Source organism: Salmo salar, chromosome ssa29 (genome assembly GCF_905237065.1).
Source record: "Salmo salar chromosome ssa29, Ssal_v3.1, whole genome shotgun sequence".
NCBI lineage: Eukaryota > Metazoa > Chordata > Actinopteri > Salmoniformes > Salmonidae > Salmo > Salmo salar.
Genome location: NC_059470.1, coordinates 1,195,146 through 1,220,784, shown reverse-complemented (window position 1 = coordinate 1,220,784; position 25,639 = coordinate 1,195,146). Strand labels below are relative to the sequence as shown.

At 44.9% G+C, this 25,639-nt stretch overlaps 1 protein-coding gene across 6 annotated transcripts in view; it reads left to right on the top strand.

Moving 5' to 3' along the window:
* Positions 1 to 19,478, top strand: part of LOC106590027 (neuropilin-1a) — a 132,168-nt gene extending 112,690 nt beyond the window's left edge. For 5 of the 6 annotated variants that reach the window (XM_014180515.2, XM_014180517.2, XM_014180516.2 and 2 more), the window contains 10 exons: positions 3,295 to 3,470; positions 3,786 to 3,941; positions 5,270 to 5,414; positions 12,304 to 12,411; positions 13,439 to 13,486; positions 14,973 to 15,116; positions 15,249 to 15,526; positions 15,748 to 15,844; positions 16,156 to 16,209; positions 16,515 to 19,478. In XM_014180515.2, the coding sequence (XP_014035990.1) occupies positions 3,295 to 3,470; positions 3,786 to 3,941; positions 5,270 to 5,414; positions 12,304 to 12,411; positions 13,439 to 13,486; positions 14,973 to 15,116; positions 15,249 to 15,526; positions 15,748 to 15,844; positions 16,156 to 16,209; positions 16,515 to 16,816 (1,508 nt within the window). In that variant the 3' untranslated portion in view covers positions 16,817 to 19,478. The remainder of the gene's footprint in view (positions 1 to 3,294; positions 3,471 to 3,785; positions 3,942 to 5,269; positions 5,415 to 12,303; positions 12,412 to 13,438; positions 13,487 to 14,972; positions 15,117 to 15,248; positions 15,527 to 15,747; positions 15,845 to 16,155; positions 16,210 to 16,514) is intronic. The other variant, XM_014180518.2, reaches the window with a different exon arrangement.
* Positions 19,479 to 25,639: the final 6,161 nt, after the last annotated feature.

Below are 25,639 nucleotides of genomic sequence, written 5' to 3'. Positions count from 1 at the left end.
ATAATAGCAAAGTAGCTGCATTTGCATTTGTTTAAGCTGTTTTCTAGAGACATTCATTTGGATGCATCCATAACAATAAGCTAATGAGGCACGATTTCGCCTGGCATAGAAAATGTGCTCACTCATCAGGACACTGTTGTTCAGAGGAGAGAGACAATAATACAGCTAACACAATCACTTCAAACTGAAGCTGGAAAGACGGCAAACTAGCTGCACTTCGTTTCGTTTGATCTTTTTTCAATTGACATTTCTTTGTATATGTCACGGTTGTCATCGGGAAAGGAGGACCAAAACGCAGCAGGGATGTGGATGCTCATCTTGATATTTATTGAAAACCAAGAAAACACCAAAATAACAAAACGACAAAGAACTCACGAACAACCAAACAGTCTTGTAAGGCTCACACACGCAAAACAAGAGACAATCTCCCACAAACACTAAACCAAACACCTACCCATATATAGGACTCTCAATCAGAGGCAACGAGAAAGCACCTGCCTCCAATTGAGAGTCCAACCCCCCATTAACCTAAACATAGAAATACAACTAACTAGACTAAACATAGAAATACATTAACAAGGAACAGTGCCCAAAAACCCCGGAATACATAAATCAAATACCCTTCTACAAAAACACCACCCCGAACCACATAAAACAAATACCCTCTGCCACGTCCTGACCAAACTACAATAACAAATAACCCTTATACTGGTCAGGACGTGACAGTATATATCCATAAAAATGATGCCTGCTGATTCATGACTTCAACTGGTTGAGAAACACTGCCTGCCTGTCTGTCTCATCCCGACACGTTCATTAATATGGGACAACTGGAGATCGAATTTGAATATCGAAACAATGCTTCAAATGTCGGAGAGACAGCATGATTTATACAACTCTCCGTTGTTGAAAACGAAATGTTAGTCTAAATGAAATGAGAGATAATGTCTAGATGCTTTTTATAGTGAAGAACAAGTTTTTGAATTGCTTGGCTGGGCTGATGAGACAGAGTATAATTACTATTAGCTGAGAGTTGGCTAAATATGACCGCTTGTGTTAGCTCACCCTTTACTCAGTTAGCGCTAAGACTAATGTAGCCTACATTTTCTGATTTGGATGACAAAAGTGTTATGCAGTTGCTACTTCTGTGACTGTCTGAACATTGCATCCAGAAATCAATCAATCAATCAATCAAATGTATTTATGAAGCCCTTCTTACATCAGCTGATGTCACAAAGTGCTGTACAGAAACCCAGCCTAAAACCCCAAACAGCAAGTAATGCAGGTGTAGAAGCACGGTGGCTAGGAAAAGCTCCCTAGAAAGGCCAGAACCTAGGAAGAAATAAACTGTTCACATTGAGGATATAACCTTGTAAAGAGTGTGTTTGTGCAAACTGTTTCTGTGAAAAAAAACTGTGGTTTGCTCAAACGCTGACTGTTGCGTCAATCGTAACTAGACGTTCCAATGAAGTGTTCTAATCACACTGGTTAGAGCGTATGCTGCAGGGACCACTGTAGAATGAATGATCACACCCACGTGTTCATACGGGTCAAAGGGGTTTTAACTGTTTTCAGCTTTCAGTCCAGTCCACTTTGCAATCCTATAATCACATACATTCAGAGAGAATCATAATTTAATGAGATTACTGACAGTATACAAATACTTTTCATGCGATACAAAAATGTGTCCCAATTTAAGCCCACAGAAAACCAGGGCCTTCAGGCTGTGTCTAATCACATCTGGTATTTGCACATGTGAGATGTGCCCTGCGTCAGAGATACACAGCTACTTATTAACCTCATCCCTGCTGACTGCTTAGTTTCTGCTGTTCTGTTGGTAAATAAGCCCATGTGTGTGTTTAGCCAGAGAATTCTCCATTCAAACCCTGGGTTACCCTGCTCCTTACAGTAGCATTCCACCACACACACACACACACACACACACACACACGCACACATATACACGGTCGGTGTGTCCGCCATGCGTGCCGTCCCAAACAATCTCCAACCAGACCGCTGAGATGCATTAACAGCTCATGACAACAGTTTGGATGGCTCTGATCACCCAAACTTCCCAGCCCCCTGGAACCCCCCCCCCCAACAACTCTGTTTTATCCATCTACTTCAAAGAGCGAGAGTGTGAGCCATTACAGTGGAGTGCCTTAGTGCCGTGTCAGAGGGAGGCTGTCAGAGATCACACTGGCAGGGCTCTTGGCAGTTGACGAAAGGGAACCCTCAAATGGATGACAAATCTCCCAGTGAGCGTTTGGACCTGTCCTGAGGAAACATGGAGTTCTCTCTAATTTCATTTGGACTAGTTAATTCTCTGATTCGAACAGGAACTACATCAGATAACTATAAAGACAGAGAGAGGACTGAAATGAATCCTTTTTCTGTTGAGTTGGCAGAGTTATTCTGAGTTTAATACAGATGCAGACGTTCCAAAATGTATCTGCTTTTATCCCGTTCCCTGGGAGCTGATTGTAAGGATGATATTGGTTACTACAGGTCACTGCAGACTCAGACGCTTTTGATGAAGTGGAAGGAAATGGAAGAGACGGCCAGCCAGGAGACAGACAAGACAGCCAGCCTGTATGTGTGTGGGTTCATTGACGGAAAATTTCTGCCAGCAAACGAAACGGTGCAGCTCAAAGTGAAATCGGTAGTACTGGTATTATGCAGTTAGGGCATATGAAACGTAGAATGAAAGGCAGAATGCACAAGGTTCTCAAGGGGGTGAAAATGAACTAACGCAGATTCAGGATGAAAGCTCTGAGAACACAGGGCTAAATGAGAGCAGAGGTATAGAAAGACAAAAGGAAAGGGGGAAAATGGGCATAGAGGGAGGGAGGGGGTTAGAGATGAAAGAAAATCCCAGAATGCATAGAGGTAGAAACGAACGCCGAAGGAGAGGATAGTTTTAATTGGCTGCCGGGAGACAATCGCTGCAGGCAGAGACATTAGTATGCAAGACATCAGCAGAGAGGTAGAGTGTGTGAGAGAGAGAGCGAGAGGGAGAGAGAGAGGGGGGAGATAAATGTCTAGAGAGGTGGATGCATCAGAGAAACTGTTTCTCACACCATCCCTATTCATCGCTATAACTCACTGTCTCAAACATTCACTTCATCCCTGTCTTTCCCCCTTAAACACGTAAACCATGAAGAACAACCTTCTCTGGCTGCTGATACAAATCATTTATTGCTATATTTATATCCCATCAGGTACTCTCTCAAATCACCTCTTGCTCAATGAAAGACTTCTGTTTACCCCTCTCTCTCCCTCTCACTCTCTCAGAGTACCCATGTTCGGGCATGCTGGGCATGGTATCAGGTCTGATCACAGATGCCCAGATCACAGCTTCATCCCACACTGACCGGAGCTGGGTTCCTGAGAATGCCCGCCTGCTGACCAGCCGCTCCGGGTGGACCCTGCTTCCCCAGCCCCAGCCCTTCACCTCAGAGTGGCTACAGGTTAGATCACCTACAGTAACAGACTTTTCTTATGTTTTTAATCGCTTTGTAATTGGAGAAAGGTTTGATGGTTACGAAATATTGGTTAATATACAGTAACATATCACAGTACATTTGGGTTTTCAGTATATATTCTGCATTCACGTACAAAGAATTTGGCAAAAATTATGATGACATTGCAAATAAACAGTTTGGTAATGCTTTACTTAAGGCATGCAGGTATAATGCATTATGATTCTGTCATAATGCGTTATAAGTCTTGTCATGCATATCTATGAACTGCTTATAAGGCGTTTCATCTCCATTCATCTGCAGGTGGATCTGGGGGAGGAGAAGCTGGTGAGAGGACTCATCATCCAGGGAGGGAAACACAGAGAGAACAAGGTGTTCATGAAGAAGTTCAGACTGGGATACAGTAACAATGAATCTGATTGGAAGATGGTCCAGGACGCTAACGGCAACAAGCCAAAGGTGAGAGAAAGGACGGTTTTGATTGGTTGTTTGTTTGTTGGTTGTGTTTACCGTGTTGAGGAGTTGACAAAAAATAGGGTTTGGTTGACTAACTAATGGAAAATGATCTTAATATTTTCAACTGAAAACCATCCACAGACATACAGTGACATTGATACAGGTAATAATCCCTGTCCTGTGGCCGAATCATTTACGGAGTCCATTTGGGTAGTACTCTATAGCACATTTGTATAACCACCTGTAATGCTTCTCCTAGTCCTACGCTGCCTAGCGTCTTTCCTCTTAATATTCTACTGGTGTTGCTCAAGCATTTCAGTGGAATTATGCTCTCCTCAAGAGAGAGGAGAGGTGAGAAGAGGCAGGAGAGCTGAGAGAGCATGTGACACACAGAAACCACCCCAGATGTATCTGCCGGCCTCGATATGCTTTGTGCGTGTCACACACACACATACCTCTCCAGGAAGCACCGCTACAGCCCATCCCCAATTACAACCTCCTTCGACAGGATACAAATGTGTTCCAGATGGCCTGATGGTTGATTTATGAAGGAGTGAGAGGCTCGATATTCTCCTGTCCTACGAATCACTCCTTTCTCTTCCTCTCTCTTTCCGTCTCTCCCTTTTTCCCTAAGAACCTCCGAGCATCAAAGACAGACAAGACTTGTTCCTGTGTTAAAGGCCATTAATCCACTGCACTCCATCACTCTCCTCTCCTATACTGTCCTCTACGTCTACCTCTGTTATCCCAAAGTGAATCCCCCTTTCAGAAGTCAACTTCAGAGGCTGAGCAGAGAGAGACAGCGTCAAACCTCTCCTTTCCTCTATTGTACCTCTTCTCTACGTTATTACCAAAGAAAGGGCCCCTAGCCTCTCTCTTTCTTAGAGCCTGAGCAGAGACAGAGAGAGCCGAGTCTGTCTTTGACCACTGTGTCCTGCTGGGCGGCTGGTGCTAGTTGTAGCCACCGGGCTCTTGGTTGCAGTCCCACTGACAGCACTTTAGATGTCAGCCAGAGAAATCTGGTCAATGTTCCATTGTTTTCTCCCCCCTCTCAGCCTTGCTGAAGCCCTGCTCCTTTTCAGAAGGAAGGAATAAGCCTGCTTTCGTGCCTCTGATAGGAGAGATATCAGACAGAGCCATGACATTATCAGACAGTAATATTGCGCTCTCTCTCTCTCTCTTTGTATCTCTCTCTGAATGTCTCTGTCTCGCTCTATATCTCTCTTGCTTTGTATGTCAGTAGCTAAATGGTGCCAATAAAGGATTTCTAAAAATAACAATAAATCTCACTACCTCTGTCTCTCTCTCTCTCTCTCTGTCTCTCTCCACAGATTTTCGAGGGGAATCAGAACTACGATACACCAGAGCTGAGGACTGTGGAGCCCTTGCTGACACACTACATCAGGGTCTACCCAGAGAGGTCCACCCCTGCTGGAATGGGCCTCCGACTCGAGCTCCTGGGCTGTGAGATTGAACGTAGGCCTCAAATGGAATCCCACACACACGCATTTTAATTGTAGACACACACACACACACAACACACAGACACATAGGCACACACATGGACACACACAGTCCATCTTCTATCATCTGTGTGATGACAGTTTTAGAGCTGAATGCATGGTGTTTGTCAAGGTGGTGTTTGAATGCATGGTGTTTGTCCTACTAGGCCCAAAAGGCAACATTATCTCCCTGAGAGGGACAGTTGTCTTGTCTCCATGCGTGCTGCATCAAAGCTATTCCTGAAGAAAGACCACTCATGCACATTGCACATGGGATCAAATGAAAACCCACCTGGCCTGAGGATTACTGCAAGCCCCTTCTAGTCCCTGTTCCATCCTTTCTCTGGGGCCTCTCTCCCACCCTACCCTCTCCCCCTCTGCCCCTCTCTCTCGCTTTCTACCTCTTTCTCTCTCTCCCCCTCTCTCTCCCTCCCCCCTCCTTCTCTCTTTCCCTCACCTCCTTTTCTTTATCTCTCTTCGCTTTCTCTATCCCTCTCCTCTCTACACCCCCACCACCGAAAGCTAATTTAGACTAGAACCAGCTCAGCTATAAGAACATGCTCTGCCAGGCCTAAGTGGATTTACATATTGGATTTTAGGGAGGCTGTAGCAAGTGCAGCCCTGTGTAAGACATGGAGTCCCACTGGGGGCTTTAGAAGGATGATAATGCTTGTTTTCACTATTAATGCTACCACACACTCAAACACCAACACATATGCTCTCTCCCTCTCTCTCTCACACACACAAACACTCACACACATACACTGTGATGCGCGGGTTGACTCATAAACCTCAGTCCCCGCGGTTATATCCGTGGGGCGGACGGGTTTAGGGTCATCAAATATTGTGTGGCTGAAGGGCGGGTGGGTGGCGGGCAGGTTGAATAAAGAGAAAACAATACCTTCAAAAAATCCATGTGGAATTTATTTAGGCTTCATTGAGGTTATTCTTTCATTATTTTAGGTTATCTTGTCATGCCCTGATTTGTTTCACCTGTCCTTGTGATTGTCTCCACCCCCCTCCAGGTGTCGCCCATCTTCCCCATTATCCCCTGTGTATTTATACCTGTGTTCTTTGTTCGTCTGTTGCCAGTTCGTCTTGTTTGTCAAGATTACCAGCGTTTGTCCTGTCAGCTCCTGTCTTTTCTCGCCCTCCTGGTTTTTTACCCTTGCCTGTCCTGACCCAGAACCCGCCCGCCTGTCCACTCTGCCTGCCCCTGACTCTGAGCCTGCCTGCCATCCTGTACCTTTGCTTCAGTTGCTGTAATATATAATTGTTACCTCGACGCGGTCTGCATCTGGGTCTTACCTTATCCTGATAGTTCAAACTGGCCTTGACTGACCCAGCAGACCTGGGCAAGCTGCGCGACTCCACCATCGGGAGGCACGAGGAACTGCTTTGTGGCCTTATGGAGGGGGTCCAAACATTGGCTGAACGCCATGACCGAACATTGGACGGTTTGCTGAAGCAATTCCGTGGGTTGTCTGGGAGGCAGCCTACCGTTTACAACCTGTCGGGTGTTTCTAGCTCAGCTTGTCCTCATTTCCGAGCTTCAGCCCTCTTTCCCCTCGGGTTTCAGGGAACCACAGCGAGGCTGTTCAGTTCCTGCTCATCAAGTCCCCTCTGATTCCTGTGGTATTGGGATTCTCCGGGCTCCAGGGACACAATCCCCTCATTAACTGGTCTACTGGTGCCATCATGGGCTGGAGCCAGTTCTGCCACGCCCATTGCCTGAAGTCAGCACAACCTGCCCTGGGACGTCTTCCTGGGTGCTCAGAAATTGCCCCGAACCTCTCCAACCATTCTTGCGGAGTACCAGGACCTCCGGGTTGGTGTTCAGCAAGGCCCGGGCCACTTCGCTTCCGCCGCGACGACCCTATGACTGCTGGATTGACCTTCTCCCTAGCATCACGCCGCCCCGGGGACGTCTGTACTCTCTGTCGGGACCGGAGACCAAGGATATGGATACCTACATTGGGGACTCCCTAGCTACTGGATTTATCTGTCCCTCTTCCTCTCCCGCTGGCGTAGGCTTCTTCTTCGTGGAGAAAAAGGACAAGACCCTGCTCCTGTGCATTGACTACTGGGGACTCAACGACATTATGCTTAAGAACTGTTACCCACTACCACTCATCTCCTCGGCCTCCGAGCCGCTCCAGGGGGCCACTGTGTTTTCCAAGCTGGATCTACGGAACGCCTACCACCTGGTGTGGATCCAAGAGGGGGATGAGTGGAAGACCGCCTTCAACACGGCCAGTGAGCACTACGAGTATCTGATCATGCCCTTTGGTCTCACCAGCGCCCCTGCTGTGTTCCAGGCTCTGGTGAATGATGTTCTCCGTGACATGTTGAACCAGTTCATCTTTGTCTACATTGATGACATCCTCATCTTCTCCCGCTCTCCTCAAGAACACGTGTTCTACATCTGGCAGGTCCTTCAAAGCCTTCTGGAGAATCCGCTGTTTGTGAAGGTGGAGAAGTGCAAGTTCCATCGTTCCACCAACCCCTTTCTGGGTTACATCATCTCTGCTTGGAGTGTCCAGATCGATCCCAGGAAGGTGAGAGTAGTGATGAATTGGCCTTAGCCTACGTCCAGGGTGAAGCTGCAACATTTCCTGGGGTTTGCCAAATTTCTTTCGCCGCTTTATGCGGGGTTACAGCACACTGGCTTCCCCAGCACTCACCTCGCCCAAGGTTCCGTTCACGTGGTCCCCAGCTGCTGACCGGGCATTCCGGGACCTCATACATCGCTTCACCACAGCTCCCATCCTGGTTCATCCGGACCCATCTCGTCAGTTCGTGGTGGAAGCCGAAGCTTCGGACGTCAGAGTGGGGGCTGTCCTGTCCCAGCGTTCTGCCCTTCACCTCAAGCTACATCCCTGTGCCTTCTTCTCCCATTGCCTCAACACCACAGAAAGGATCTACGATGTGGGGAATCGGGAGCTTCTTGCGGTGAAGATGGCGTTGGAGGAATGGAGGCACTGGCTGGAGGGTGTGGAACATCCGTTCATCGTGAGGACTGACCACAAGAACCTGCAGTATCTCCGCACCGCCAAGCGCCTCGACTCCAGGCAAGCCAGATGGGCCCTGCTGTTCACACGGTTCATCTTCTCTCTCTCATACCAGCTGGGATCCAAGAATGTCAAGCCGGATGCACTGTCCCACCGCTATAGCCCCACGACTACTACCCCGGAACCATCCTTCCCACCTCATGCCTGGCGACGGCCCTCAGCTGGAAATAGGGAAGCAGGTCCGTGAGGCACAGTGTTCCCAGCCAAACTCCAGGGGAGGCACTGATAATCAGATTTTCATTCCCAACATCGTCCGCTCTGCGGTCCTGGAGCCGCTCTGCGGCTCTGCGGTCCTGGGCCCACTCCTCCAGGCTTTCCTGCCACCCGGGCGCTCGTCGGACCCTGGCCTTTGTGCGACAGTGCTTTTGGTGGCCTACCATGGTCCTGGACGTGTCCTCATTCATCGCCGCTTGAACAGTTTGTACACAGAACATGACACTTTGGCAAGCTCTGGCTGATCTCCTCCAATCTCTGCCTGTCCCTCACTGTCCCTGGTCTCACATCTCCCGGGACTTTGTCACGGGTCTTCCCCCATCTGATGGCAACACCGTCATCCTGACCATGGTGGATCGGTTCTCCAAAGCCGCCCACTTCATTCCTCTTCCCAAACTACCCTCTGACAAAGAGACGGCCCAGCTCATGGTGCAGCACATCTTCCGATCCATGGACTGCCCGTGGACATGGTCTCCGACCGGGGTCCTCAGTTCTCATCACAGTTCTGGAAAGTGTTCTGCACCTTCATTGGGTCGTTGGCCAGCCTGTCCTCCAGGTTCCACCCCCAGTCCAACAGCCAATAGGAGCGAGCCAACCCCACCACCTGGAGCCAGCAACTTGTATGGGTCGAATATGCCCGCAACACCCTTCCCTGGTCTGCCACGGGCCTTCGAGTGTTCCCTGGGGTATCACCACCACTCTTGCCTGAGCAGGAAGAGGAGGTCGGCATACCTTCTGACCAGATGTTTGTCCACCGCTGTCGTCTTACCTGGAGGAGAGCCCGGTCGGCCCTCCTCAAGACCACCTCCAGGTGTCGATGACAAGCGGATTGGCATCGGACCCCGGCTCCCCGGTTTCGTCTTGGGCAGAAGATATTGCTCTCCATCCAGTATCTGCCCGTCCGGGTGGAGTCTCGCAAACTGTCCCCCCGGTTTATCGGCCCTTTCCCCATCTCCAAGGTATGGGTCTCCACCCGGGATCTGCCCCTCTGCTGTTCGTCTTCTGTTGCCCCGTACCCTTCGTATACATACCACCTTTCATGTGTCCCATATCAAGATCGTGTCTCATAGTCCCTTGTCTTCCATTTCCAGGCCCACCCCTCCTCCCTGTGTCGTCAATGGCCATTCGGCGTACACGGTGAGACGCCTCCTGAGGGTTCGACCACGGGGCAGGGGTTTCCAGTACCTGGTTGACTGGGAGGGTTATGGCCCGGAGGAGAGGTGCTGGGTCCCCGCTAGAGACATCCTGGACCCAGCCCTCATCGCCGACTTCCACCGCCAGCACCCCGGTCAACCAGGTATGCGCCCAGGAGGACGCCAGGTGGCGCCCCTAAAGGGGGGGTGGGGGTCTACTGTCACTACTGTCTTTTCCCAGCCTCTCATTTTCTCGCCCTCCTGGTTTTTGACCCTTGCCTGTCCTGACCCAGAACCCACCCGCCTGTCCACTCTGCCTGCCCCTGACCCTGACTGCCGTCCTGTACCTTTGCCCCATCTGGATTTCCGAACTCTGCCTGACCTGAGCCTGCCTGCCGTCCTGTACCTTTACCTCTGTTGCTGTAATCAACATGGTTACTTCGACACGGTCTGCATCTGGGTCTTACCTTATCCTGATATATCTGGTATTAGAAAAAGTTACCGTAAATCCAAGGAGGCAAAAAGGATATTGTCGAAGTTTAATTCAATACGAAAGAAGCTGTGAAAGAAGAGTTAAAAATAAATAGATGAGAAGGCCAGAAAAGTAATGTTTGGAAAAGATTTGGTGAAGTGGTAAAGACGATAATAGTAGTTATGTTATGTTATGTGTGATGATTGAGAGGCGTTTTACAAATTTGACATTTGCAAGACGGGACTATGGCATGTCAAGGGAACTGTAGCCTAATGTTTAGATGGGTTAAATGGAAACTGAAATCTGGACACTGACTGTGGTTCTATAACCTCTCACACAGCCTTAATTAATATTAACTCCTGCAGAATTAAGCATTTCTTCAGTAAAATGATAAGCAAAATTTGGACGTTGGAACATAAATATTATTTATTTATTTCTGCATCTTGAGAGAATGCAATGCTCAGTTAGATACCATCTGTAGAGGTCCTGTCTTCATCATAAAAGCTGATAGTGTTTCAACCACATAAAATATGCATCGAAGCCGAACTGAAATCTTGTTTTTTACCCTTACAACTGGTCAAACTGATGTCATTTGGACATTTTGCACAGAAAATCTTTCCCGTTTTTTTTTTCCGTTATTGTATTTTCTTCCCAGTCCCTAAACATCTTGGCTCTGTGACAGATGACAGAGAATTTTAATGATGTCAACTAGATTGAAGTATTACTTATATCGATCTATTACATTATTCTATTTAGCAAGGGTTTATTTAGTCTTCTAGGGCAACATATGATGACAGAAGAGAAGCTGTATGTATGTAATTATAGACAAGTTGACCAACAAATAGCCTACCAAAATGTCGGAAATTATAAGCAGAAACATATCTAAATCAGGCAAAATAAAATCTTGCACCCCTATCAAAAAATCGTTCTGCCGTCTTTGAATAGCCTATAGCGCATTTTCGATATTTGCAGATTAGGGTTGGGTGCAGGCCTCAGATTTTCACTTTATCTCATATAGTTGGGGAGTTGCGAACGGGTTATTATCTGACCTGTGCACCACTAGCACACACACACACACACACACACACACACACACACACACACACACACACACACACACACACACAGGTACTAATACCAGCTAGGAGACAATGAGTGGTGGTATGTAAGCTAAAAACCCAGTTAGTATAGCCAAATCTATATTTTTTTCTGGAAGTCTCCAACTAGAACACTGACCCTGTCAATGACCTCTTCACCCTGAGTCTGACAGAGGTTGATCTCACTCATATTTCATCTAGCAGAGGGCGAGGGAAATTCTAGATTACACATGCACCATTTCCTCTCCCTCTCTCTCCTTCGGCCTCTCTGCCTCTCGCTCTCTCTCACTTTCGCTCCCTCCCTCCAGGGGAAGCCCTCTCATTACTCCGTCAGGGTAAACACATCCAGGCTGTGTGTTAGCAGAGCGTGGAACAGAGCTGGGGCCGTGCCCACATCCAACAAGGCCAGCGGGCCCTAATGATAGGCCAGGGTGGGGCCCAGTCTTCAGCCCAATCCCAGGCCCTATGCATCTCATATCCAGCCTAAACCCAAACCTAAACTGTGTCCCAAATGGCACCCTATTCCCTACAAAGTTCACTACTTTTGATGAGAGGCCTATTGGCCCTGGTCAAAAGTATTGCAAAACATAGTGAATAGGGTACCATTTGGGGGACACACCTAAAGCCTAAGCATCCACCATGCACCATCCAAAATATATATTTATACCTCCCTCTGCATCCTTATAAAAGGAGGGCTGCTAATAGCTCAGTGATTGAATCCCAGTTTCGTGACACTGGCACGGCCTGCCTTGTATATGTTTGTATATGTGTGTGTATGTGCGTGTGGTACCGCAAACCATACAAAGCAGCAGCTGAATGCAAGTTTAACATGTGTCCTCTCTCACTCTCTTGCCCTCTCTCTCCCTCTGCTCCGCAGCTCCCACTCCCCTCCCTACCACACTGGCATCCACCACTCCGTCAGATGAGTGTGATGATGACCAGGCCAGCTGCCACAGTGGAACAGGTGATGACTACGATGTGACAGGTGCTAACATCACTCTCATGAGACTGCTATCTCCCCTAACCCTACTCTCGCTATATAATAACCCAGCGCACACAGACAGACAGACAGACAGACAGACAGACAGACAGACAGACAGACAGACAGACAGACAGACAGACAGACAGACAGACAGACAGACAGACAGACAGACAGACAGACAGACAGACAGACAGACAGACAGACTTGTTCTCTTTCTAGCCTGACCTCTTTCCCCACTAACCTAATTATAACCTGCCTTACTCCCCCTGCCTTCAACCTTGCTATACCTTGCTGTTCCTTATGGATACCTCCCAAATGGCACCCTGTTCCCTTCATAGTGCATTTAATTTGGCCAGGGCCCCTAGGGCTGTGGTCAGAAGTATGTCAACATACAGGGACTAGGGTGCCATTTGGGACTCAGGCATAGAGTTATCTTTATGGCTATTCCTCCCTCCCATTTTAAAGCAGCAGTCTCCAGCCATCAGTGATGTGCATGGCACTCTCAGTCACTCTGGTTCTCCCTCCTGGCCCTATATGTAGTGAAAGAGGGAGTGTGGAAGTGTTTGGTATTAGTTAGAGAGATAGGAGAGAGGGCATCTGTTTGAACCAGAATAAAGGAGGAGGATGCTAATGTGTTTGACCCTTATCCTTCTGTCAGCAAGGCTCCTTTTTAACTATAGCCTTAACACAAGACGAGTGTCAGCAAAAGAGGGAAGCTAGCTAGACTAACTGAGCTACATTGTGTTCTTAGCTTGAGGAAGCTAGACTAACTGTGCTACACTGTTATGCGTTACCACTAGGCTAACTGTACTTTGTAACTCAGTTTGTTGAGCATGGCGCTTGTAACATCAGGGTAGTGGGTGTGCTTCCCGGAACCACCTATATGTAGAATGTATGAACGCATGACTGTAAGTCGCTTTGGATAAAAGCATCTGCTAAATGGCATATATATATATATATATATATATATATCATTGTTATGTGTTACGGCTAGACTAACTGTCCTGCCACTGTGTTGTTGTTCTGACAGGTGGAACCACAGTGCCAGAGGGCAAGACAGAGGTGGATACCATCCCAGGTTAGGATCCATTGTATTATCAATGTACTGTATACAAGACTCTTGTGACTGTATGTGTTTGAGGGGCTTTGAATGCATGTGTGAGCATGTGAGGTTAATTCGTGTGTGGGTAGATATCGTTTTTTCCAGTTGACTATTTAAGAAAAATGTGTTCTCTAGTGTTCCTCAGAACTGTTGGGCTGCTCATTTTACGTGGAGCTTGTCAGTATCCCTGCTTCAGTCCTCCCTAGAATGGAAAAAACAAAAAGCCCTCTTAATTGGGAATGGAAAAATTTGTCTCTGTGCCTGAAATGTGGTTCCACATGAGAATTCCATACTTTGTGTTTAATGGGTAAATATATTCTGGTGCCTGCAGAAACTAGTTAAAACCCAGAGATTATTAAATGGAATATTGGCTCACATTTTTTATCCTTTGGTGAGCTGGGGCCTTAGTGCCCAACGTACACAGACACACAGGGTTTCTGAGGCATTGCTGACATCCTAAACATATCTCTGTTGTGTTGCTTCTTTGGAAGTCTCTTTCTTTATCCAATTTGATAACAAAACGAGGCTCCCCATCGCCCCGCTCTCACAAACGTGTGTGTGTGTGTGTGTGTGTGTGTGTGTGTGTGTGTGTGTGTGTGTGTGTGTGTGTGTGTGTGTGTGTGTGTGTGTGTGTGTGTGTGTGTGTGTGTGTGTGTGTGTGTGTGTCCATAGAGGGATTGTGTGTCAGGAATGCAAGTCCTTTCTATTAGCCATATCTGCCTTTAGAGTCCAACAGGGCTCTGCTCTGCTCATTATAAAGACCTCACGCTGGGCTAACACTAGTTGAGTCAATGTTGTTTCCACATCATCTCAATGGAATTACATTGAACCAACCTAGAATAGACATTGAATTGACGTCTGTGCCCAATGGGCTCTCTCTCAGCAGTCTGCTGTAAAGGAAAACACAAACTCTCTCTCTCCTCTCGCCTGCTATGTATCTCTTTACTGGCATTGTACACTTTTTTTATGAACCCATGTCACGTTCACAGGCCCTTTATTTAAAATAGATGATTAACTGGATTGATTCAATCTCCCTCCTTGCAAAGTCTGCATGGAGTCTCTTCACTCCTACCACCACCCTATTCTGTCAAGAATGTATCATCCTCTAATTCTCTCTCCCTTTCTCATAGTTTTTTGTATCTACCCTTTCCTCTGAAATTTGAGTTTCACAGTTCTCTGCTTCCCTCTAGTGGTTTACCTAAATAATCCACCTTCACAAGACTCACTGTATCTAGTCTAGTGGCCCCTCAGGTCAACACAAATACTCTTGGAGTATATCTCTCAGTACCATATTAAAACAATGGTCTATTTCAACCAGTCTGTGTTCTTACCCTGACCCCTGTCACACCACAGAATAACTTTTTTTTTTATTGTCCAGGACAAGGCTTTATCTGTGTCCAGGAAACTGCCCCTATTTATATGTATCTCTATGAGACACAACTGACCTGTGATCTGTCTGCAGCGTTCCTGTGGTTTGCGTGTGACTTTGGCTGGGCCAACGACCCCTCGTTCTGCGGCTGGACCTCAGAGGACAGCGACTTCAGATGGCAGATACAGTCCAGCGGCACGCCCACGCTCAACACCGGACCCAACATGGACCACACAGGTACAGACAAAACAACAACAACAGAAGCGAATGATAATAGTATACGTCATTTATGTCCCCACCACTACTTTAGATGTCATCACCTACCCCTTTTCTCATTAGCTATTCCAACTTTATAATTTCCCTCTTCAGGCGGATCCGGTAACTTCATCTACACCCTAGCGATGGGCTCCCAGGAAACGGAGGTTGCTAGGCTGGTCAGTCCGGTGGTGACAGTCGGTCAGTCTGACCTGTGCGTGTCATTCTGGTACCACATGTTCGGCTCTCACATTGGCACGTTGCACATCAAACAGAGGAAGGAGACGGTCGATGGCATGGCTGACATACTACTGTGGACCATCAGCGGTCACCAGGGCAACCGCTGGAGAGAGGGACGCGTGCTGGTACCGCACTCCAGTAAACCCTATCAGGTATGGTATGGAGAGAGTCTCCATACACTGAACTATAAGCTTGGACAGATCAATGTAGCATCATATACATTAAAACTATGTTTGATGTGTATAAATACAATATGTTAGAATTGCAGAGCCTGTTTTGTCTGTTTGATTAGTGCTACTTGGTGATTGGCGCAGGTTACTCAAGGGTTGTTAAATACAGGTAAAAAAAATACAATTTGTTCTTTCTCTCCCAGGTGGTGATTGAAGGGTTTGTGGAGAGGAAGAGTTGGGGTGACATTGCTGTGGATGATATCAAGATCCTGGATAATCTGAACATGGCTGACTGCAAGGGTGACTGTTACTTCGCTACATTGATCTTTTGAGCTGGATTTGAACCAGTGACCTAAGGACACCAGTGTGTACAGGCATGACCTTTAGCGCCAGTTTCCCAGACACAGATTAAGCGACGTTCTGGACAAAAAAATCTAACTCAATGGAGATTCGCTATTGAACATGCTTTTTTGGTCCATGGCTAGGCTTAATCTGTGTCTGGGAAACTGTCCCTCTATGTCATGTTCAATGTAAAGAGTGATGATGATTTTTCTACTATTGTGCTGGAGGGAAGTGCTTTTGTAACTGACTCGTCCTATCATTTTCAACAGATCCTGATGTTCCTACAGAGCCCATGCTGCCTGAAGACCGATTTAATGAAATTAGTATGTCACCATATTGCATATTAATACAAAATGTCTATGGGGTTGAGTGTTGTAAAACAGAGTAACATACTTATGATGACATGTATTAGCAATACAGTAGATTTCACTAATACGTCTGCTCACCCTCTACCTCTCTCTCTTTACTCTGTAACACAAAGTTTAGGGATTCAGTGTTGTAAAAATAATAACAAGCATTGTCCAAACATATGTAACAGCTATCTACAAAGCTGTAGATTTCCCTGAATACTGGGATGGTTGAAAATGAGATGAGGGTCTACTCACCCTCTTCTTCTTCTCTCCTGTAGTTGTGGATATCACAGACTTCCCTGACATGATGGAGGACAATGAGATCCTCAACGGTGTCAGTGGCGGGGCAGGCAACATGCTGCAGACATTGGACCCCATCCTCATCACCATCATCTCTATGAGTGCCCTGGGGGTCTTCCTGGGGGCAATCTGTGGAGTGGTCCTCTACTGTGCCTGCTCACATGGCCACATGTCAGACAGGAACTTATCCGCTCTGGAGAACTATAACTTTGAGCTTGTGGACGGAGTCAAGCTAAAGAAAGACAAACTCAACTCACATAACTCATACACAGAGGCGTGAGCGGGAAGGGGGATGTGAGATGTGTGTGTGGGGAGTGTAGTATGCCGTGAGTGTGCACAAGACTGTAGGCATAGCCAAGACTCAATGTGTGGCTGGGGCTAAAGGAAGTGCTGGAGGCCTCTCATTGGAGGAGGCCCAGGTTCAGGAACCAATGGGAGGTTGTGATTGAGCCATTGCTTTTCTCAGGAGCTGCAGTAATGGGAACCTACCAGTAGGAGACACTGTGTACAAAATTAAATACAGGAGGAAAAAATATGTACAGATGATTAGATTATTATTTAAATTGTTCTATTTGATTTTCATTCATTTTTACAATAGGATGCTGGTGTTGAGACCAATTTAATAATCACAATGTTTAAAGTATTTATCATATTCTGTGAGGAAGAAACATTTTTGTTATTCTAATTATTTTAAATCAAAGTCATTTTTGTGTTGAAGAAGAAGTATCAAAACCCTAAATTAACCATAACTGACAATATTGTTGGTCATACTGCACCATGGGGGAGTAGCAGCAGGGTGTCCCCCCCCCTGACCTCTGCCCCTGTCTACAGGTGTGGGTCAGAGGTTAAAGGTAAAGGTTGCACCCCTTGGCAGTAGATGGTTCTGAGTGCCTTTAATACATATTTGTTGGCTTCCTTGTTGATTTTGGAGTTTTGACATCTCTTACGTTCTGACAACGTTGTGACATCTGAAGCAGGGACTTTAAATTAGCTAATAATCAAGTCTGCAAAACAGGATCCAATCCCTCCATGGCGCTTTTCTCTCTCTGTCCCAGACCCACATATAATTGTATATACGTTTTAATATATTTTAATTATTTTAAAGAAAGAAATTGAAAAAAAGCTGCAGTATCCATTTTTCCAATGGGTTGTGTGTTGTAAATACAATCATCTGCCTGTTGTTGTGAAGAGTGAAGTGTTTTGGTTTTATTGTTTCATTTCGAGCAGGCTCTGTGTGCTGTGTAAAGATAGGCCAGTGCACATTCAAAGAAGACATGTTCTTGTTCTACATTTTCTAGATGCAATCCACTTCATGGCACCACGGGGAGGACGAAGAAGTTACTATAAACAGAAAAGAAAAAAAGAAAAACAGTTGTATTCATGTTACTAACTTCTATACACTAATTAACATATGGCAGCCACACATCCCATATCCTTCTGTGGTCACAGGGTCTATCATATCTCATATCAACTGCATTAGTGGAAGAAGATATGTATAATGTCTGCCAGCATACCAAAAAAATAACTATTGCTATAGCTACATGGAGTTGACCAGTGGCTAGTTATTTACAGCTACATACATCTGTGGTTTGTCATACAAAAAAGTGTTAACTTTTACGAACAAGCAATTCATTATCCAACACCTTAATCCTCACTAGTGAGATATACTGAAGGGAGGATGGATTACATATACTGGGGTATATCAATGGTGCTATCGCATTCACACTGCAGGCTAGATGCTCATAATCATAACTATAACACAGTTTGTATTGTATTGTCACATACTTTACCCTACTATGGCCTAGTCGTGCCGTAAGGTTTATGTGTAACGTGTAGCAGCCATACGCTGTGATGTCAGGGCTGATTTCATTAGGAAGGGACGCTGGTACAGAGCTAAGGGGTTGAGTGATGTCATCAAGCATGGCGAATCAGGCCACTTGCCCTGTTGTCATTACCAAAGGATGATTGGATACCTTTTCTACTGGGGGAGGGGTTTGTTATCAACACACTACTACTACTGGACTGCAGCATTTCAACCACAATCACCCCTTTTCAACAAATGTTCACAGTAAATGGACTGGACTCCTGGCAAAGTCACGAGGGGACGGTGGGTTGACTGTTGAAATTATAATGTTCGATGGTTCATATTTTTTCAGCTGAAGTTGCATCCATGTGAACTCTGAAATCTCGAGTCTTGGATTTCAGACTCACTTTACCAATCAATCTAGCTATCAATCCTCCTAGAGTGTTTGGGATGGAGAAGTAAGGGGATCTGTAGTAAGGACTTAGTAAGAGGCTCACAGTATCAGGTCTGAGGAGGACTTGACCATTGGAAATGTCCAGTGGATTTTCTACACCACTACCATCAGAGAGACATAATGATGTTGAACAAGAGGACATCTGCTACATCTGTGTGCTATGTCGTGTGCTGTGGTGAACACATTCTCAGCTTGGGTTTTGTTCATTTCAGGTTTGATTTCCCACTTTGCAATGCTTACTGTTTTATGCATTTAGCTTCGAGGACAGTAGCCTCAATCTGGTAACTAGAGAAAATGGATACTGTAGCGTGGAAACTAAAAATAAACAATGTTGCACTGATAAATATATTCAATAAGGTTGTCATTTGTAAACAAAAACAAAAACAGAAAAAACTGTGTTAATTTCCTTTCTTATTTTTATAGTTTCAGATTATGTGATATAATTCTGAAATGTACAAATTATTGAGAAGTTTTCATTATTGAAAAAGGTACACAAATTTCCTATAGTAATGTATCCATTTACCTGAATTATTATTGCTTCGTTTTGTACTGTCATTAACATTTTGTGCAACTTCTTTTTACAAAAAAATTTGTATTTTCAATACTGCTTCTACTATATAATTAATTCTGTAATTTGCTGTTGTAGGAAAAGATGAATAAACAGCAAGGCCTTAAAAAAACTGAGCAGAACGTTTGTGTTGGTATTGTAGGGTTGAGGTTTAAACGACTCTTATTTGAGTTGAACATGCTGGTGGTTTGGGTGTGGGCTACTGTGATGGTGTGTCGATAAGAACACAGGAGGAGGAGGTACAGTTCAAAGGGCTATCACCCGGTTTATTTGGAAGGAATGGAAGGGGTGATTTATTTTACAAGGTTCTAGATTGTTGCTCTACAAACAAGGGAAAGAACATACACTTTAGTCATAAACTAATAGAATACAAATAAACCCAAATGATATCATAAGGTGAATGCACCAATTTGTTAGTCGCTCTGGATAAGAGCGTCTGCTAAATGACTTAAATGTAAATGTATACTACGTTATTTACAGTTCCTTGCAAAAGTATTCATCCCCCTTGGCTTTTTCCTATTTTGTTGCATTACAACCTGTAATTAAATAGATTTTTATTTGGAGGTCATGTAATGGACATTACACAAAATAGTCTAAATTGGTGAAGTGAAATTTAAAAACAAACACCACTAAGCAAGGCGCACCACCAAGCAAGCAGCACCATGAAGACCAAGGAGCTCTCCAAACAGGTCAGGGACAAAGTTGTGGAGAAGTACAGATCAGGGTTGGTTTATAAAAAAATATCAGAAATGTTGAACATCCCACGGAGCACCATTAAATCCATTATTAAAATATGGAAAGAATATGGCACCACAACAAACCTTCCAAAAGAGGGCCGCCCACCAAAACTCACGGACCAGGCAAGGAGGGCATTAATCAGAGAGGCAACAAAGAGACCAAAGATAACCCTGAAGGAGCTGCAAAGCTCCACAGCGGAGATTGGAGTATCTGTCCATAGGACCACTTTTAGCCGTACACTCCACAGAGCTGGGCTTTATGGAAGAGTGGCAAGAAAAAAGCCATTGCTTAAAGAAAAAAATAAGCAAACACGTTTGGCATATGGGAGACACCCCAAACATATGGAAGAAGGTACTCTGGTTAGATGAGACTAAAATGTAGCTTTTTGGACATCAAAGAAAGCGCTATGTCTGGTGCAAACACAACACCTCCCATCACCCCGAGAACACTGTGGGGATTTTTTTCATCTAAATACAGGGAAATTCTTGAGGGAAACCTGTTTCAGTCTTCCAAAGATATGAGACTGGGACTGAGGTTCACCTTCCAGCAGGACAATGACCCTAAGCATACTGCTAAAGCAACACTCAAGTGGTTTAAGGGGAAACATTTAAATGTCTTGGAATGGCCTAGTCAAAGCCCAGACCACAATCCAATTGAGAATCTGTGGTATGACTTAACCAGCGGAACCCATCCAACTTGAAGGAGCTGAAGCAGTTTTGCCTTGAAGAATGGGCAAAATTCTCAGTGGCTAGAAGTGCCAAGCTTGTAGAGAAATACCCCAAGAGACTTGCAACTGTAATTGCTGCAAAAGGTGGCTCTACAAAGTATTGACTTCGGGGGGTGAATAGTTATGCAGGCTCAAGTTTTCTGTTTTTTTGTCTTATTTCTTGTTTGTTTTACAATACAAAAAATATTTTGCATCTTCAAAGTGGCATGTTGTGTAATCAAATGATACAAACCCCCCAAAAATCAATTTTAATTCCAGGTAAGGCAACAAAATAGGAAAAATGCCAAGTGGGGGGAATACTTTCGCAAGCCACTGTACACTCCCTCTACATATGCATTTGGATAGTGATTCTAAAATAAAAAATGTGTCTCTATACTCCAGCATTTTGGATTTGAGATCAAAATGTTTCGTATGACAGTACATAACATCACTTTTTATTTGAGTGTTGTAACAACTGTCTTCAAGAATGGACCAAGGCGCAGCGGGAATGTGGATACTCATAGTTTTTTAAATAAACACAAGTAAAGCATCCACAGGGAAAAACAATAAACAATACTCACGACGACAGGAACAGTTTTGCAGGCACACAACATGCAGTGCAAAAACAACTACCCACAACCCCAAAGAAAAACACACACTACTATATTGGACTCCCAATCAAAGGCAACTCAACACACCTGCCTTCAATTGGGAGTCCAATCACCAACACAACACTTAACACACAAAACCCTGCCACATCCTGACCAAAACTAATCCAATTGCTCCCTCTGCTGGTCAGGACGTGACAAGTGTTTTCTCATGCATACAGTGCATTTGGAAAGTATTCATACCCCTTGACTTTTTCCACATTTTGCTGTGTTACAATCTGAATTTAAAATGTATTAAATTTAGATTTGTTTTGTCACTGGCCTACACACAATATCCATAATGTCAAAGTGGAATTATGTTTTTCAAAATGTTTACAAATTAATTCAAAATGAAAAGCTAAAATGTTGTGAGTCAATAACTATTCAATCCCTTTGTAATGGCAAGCCTAAATTAATACAGGAGTAAAAATGCTGCTTAACAATTCACATAAGTTGCATTGACTCACTCTGTGTGCAATAATAGGGTGTTTATTAACATGATTTTTGAATGACTACCTCATCTTTGTACCCCACAAATACAATTATCTGTAATGTCCCTTAGTCGAGCAGCGAATTTCAAACACAGATTCAACCACAAAGGCCAGGGAGCATTTCCAATGCCTTGCAAAGAAGGGCACCTATTGGTAGGTGTCACGTCTACTCTGCCCTAACAAGCAAAAAGCCAATAACTGCTCATTTGGTCAAAAATTAGTTAATGTCATTTTTGCAACATTAAATACATGCTTAATCATGTGGACAAGTATCCTGCCTCTATTATATTGTGTTTTGGAGAAAATGGGGGTCATGTTAGCAGTAACTGCATAAAGTTACTGTGAAAGCAAGGTAAATAAAAGCAATTTTTCTCAGTTCCACACTATGAGCAGTTACTGTCTTTTTGCTTGGTAGGGCAAGCAAAAAGACAGCTCCTCCTTTCCGGCGTTCGACTTCGCCTGTTCACTAACCACCGGTCCTGGCATTCATTATTACTCGCACCTGGCATTCATCATTACGTGCACCTGCGCTTCATCAATAGGCACACCTGGACTCGCGATGGCCATCCGGTTGGATCAGGAACCATCACACACATCACCACACCACTCACTCTCACCGTGGTGTCCATTCATCAGGAAGACGTTCCCTTCATCATTATTGCACCAGCTCACAAGATCATCCTCGGCTTCCCGTGGCTCCAACGCCATAACCCCACCATCTCATGTCGAGGATGAAAATCACAGACTGGTCACCCGAATGCCGGAGGACCTGTTTTCCTGTTCCTCTCATGCATTAGCCCCTGTGGTCTGGGATGTAGACATGGATATTTGCCAGGCTCTGGAGAGGGAACCCGCTCCCACTACCTGTCCTACTGAGCGAATCTATGTTCCCACGGGGATAAAGGAGTGACTGTTGACCTGGGCACACACAGCTGTCGTCGCTGGACATCCTAGGATCACCCGTACTATACAATCACTCTCCGAAAAGTATTGGTGGCCCACCTTGGCGCAGGACGTTACTCGCTATGTCAACTCCTGTTCTGTGTGTACCCAAACTAAGTCTCCCTGGCACGCTCCAGCAGGGAAACTCCTTCCCCTTCCCGTGCCTCAGCGTCCCTTGTCTCATCTGTCCATTGACTTTGTTACCGATCTCCCCTCCTCTGACGGTTTCACCACCATTCTGGTGGTTGTGAACAGATTTTCTGTATCATGCCAGTCTCCCTACCTCTCTCCAGGTCGCTGAGGCACTGTTCCAGCAGGTCTTCCGGCACTATGCGCTTCCGGAGGACATCGTCTCGGACAGTGGCCCCCAATTCACGTTGCAGGTATGGATGGCTTTCATGGAGAAACTGGGGGTCATGGTCAGCCTCACTTCCAGGTACTGGCCTCAGTCCAATGGGCAGGTGGAGAGGATGAACCAGGAGCTGGGGAGGTTCATGAGGAGTCACTGCCAGGACCGGAAGGGGGAGTGTGCCCGATTCCTTCCCTGAGTGGAATATGCCCAGAATTCATTACATCACTCCTCCACCGGGATTACTCCCTTCCAGTGTGTCGTCCTGGGTTATCATATCTGTACGCCACTCGTGTATCTTGTATTGTTCCGTTTATTATTAAACTCACCACCTGCACTTACTTCCCAACTCCCAGTATCCGCATTACAGTAGGTGGGTAGAAAAAAAACAAAAATAGACATTGAATATCCCATTGAGCATGGTGAAGTTATTAATTACACTTTGGATGGTGTATCAATACACCCAGTCACTACAAAGATACAGGCATCCTTCCTAATTTAGGTGGAGAAAAAAAAACTAAAACAGACATTGAATATCCCACTGAGCATGGTGAAGTTATTAATTACACTTTGGATGATGTATCAATATACCCAGTCACTACAAAGATACAGGCGTCCTTCCTAATTTAGTTGCCGTAGAGTAAGGACACTGGTCAGGGATTTCACCATTAGGCCAATAGTGATTTCAAAACAGTTACAGAGATTAGTGGCTGTGATAGGAGAAAACTGATGGATCATCAACATTGTAGTTACTCCACATACTAACCTAATTGACAGAGGGAAAAGAAGGAAGCCCGTACAGAATAAAAATATTCCAAAACATCCTATTTGCAACAAGGCACTAAAGTAATAATGCAAACAATGTGGCAAAGCAATTCACTTTTTTACATGAATAAAAAGTGTTATGTTTTGGGCAAATCCGATACAACACATTACTGAGTACTAGTGTCAATATTTTCAAGTATAATGGGGGCTCCATCATGTTATGGGTATGCTTGTAATTGGTAAGTGCTGGGGAGTTTTTCACTATAAACAATTTTACGGAATAGAGGTAAGCACAGGCAAACTCCTGTAGGAAAATCTGGTTCAGTCTGCTTTCCACCAGACACTGGGAAATGAATTCACCTTTCAGCAGGACAATAACCTAAAACACAAGGCCAAATCTACCTTGGGTGTTGCTTAACAAGAACACAGTGTATGTTCCTGAGTGGCCGATTTACAGTTTTGACATGAATCTATTTGAAAATCTATGGCAAGACATGAAAATGGTTGCCTAGCAATGATAAACAACCAATTTGACAGAGCTTTAAGAATTTTGAAAAGAATAATTGGAAATTGTTGCACAACCCAGGTGTGGAAAGCTCTTAGAGACTTGCCCAGAAAGACAGTAATTGCTGCCAAAGGTGCTTGTACAAAGTATTGACTCAGGGGTGTGAATACTTAAAGTACCAGTCAAAAGTTTGAACACACCTACTCATTCAAGGGTTTCTCTTTATTTTCGACATTGTAGAATAATAGTGAAGACATCAGAACAATGAAATAACACATATCGAATCATGTAGTAAACAACAAAGGGTGGCTACTTTGAAGAATCTAAAATCTAAAATATATGTAGATTTTTTGGTTAATACATGATTCCATATGTGTTACTTCATAGTTTTGATGTCTTCACTATTATTCTACAATATAGAACATTTTAAAAAATAAAGAAAAACCCTGGAATGAGTACGTATGTCCAAACTTTTGACTGGTACTGTATGTAAATTAGATATTTCTGTATTTCATTTTCAATACATTTGGAAAGATTTCTAAAAACAAGTTTTCGCTTTGTCATTATGGGGTATTGTGTGTAGATGGGTGAGAAAGAAACTCAATTAAATTAATTTTGAATTCAGGCCATAACCAATCCCTCTAAACTGCGTTTGTGCACGGGCGCACAACTCCCCAGGGACAAGAAAGAAATATCAGCCCATAGAGAGAAGCACAAGATGTAATTCACTCAGCTCTATAGAGCAGTGGTCACCAACCGGTCGATTGCCAAGGCCTTCCTAGTCGATCGCCAAGCATTTCTGTAAAAAAGCCAACGATAAAGCGTTGTGCTCCTATTTTTTTTTATTTGTCTCGGGCTGTTGCCGGTAGGTGCATCCGATTCATCTTCCCTGCACCAGGGGCGTAGACAGAAATGTTGGGGGGATAGGCCTAGAAAAATTTGGGTAAGCATTTTTTCTACTTATTTAATTTATTTTGCGATGTGCACCATATATTACTTCGTAATACAATCGTTTTATACTAGTGCATAGTACTTGGAGCGACCTCGTTACGTATACAAATTACCTATCCCAGCATATTAAAATAAGACAGTAACTTTAGACCAGTTGCCAACTTGCCAACAACATAAAACTCA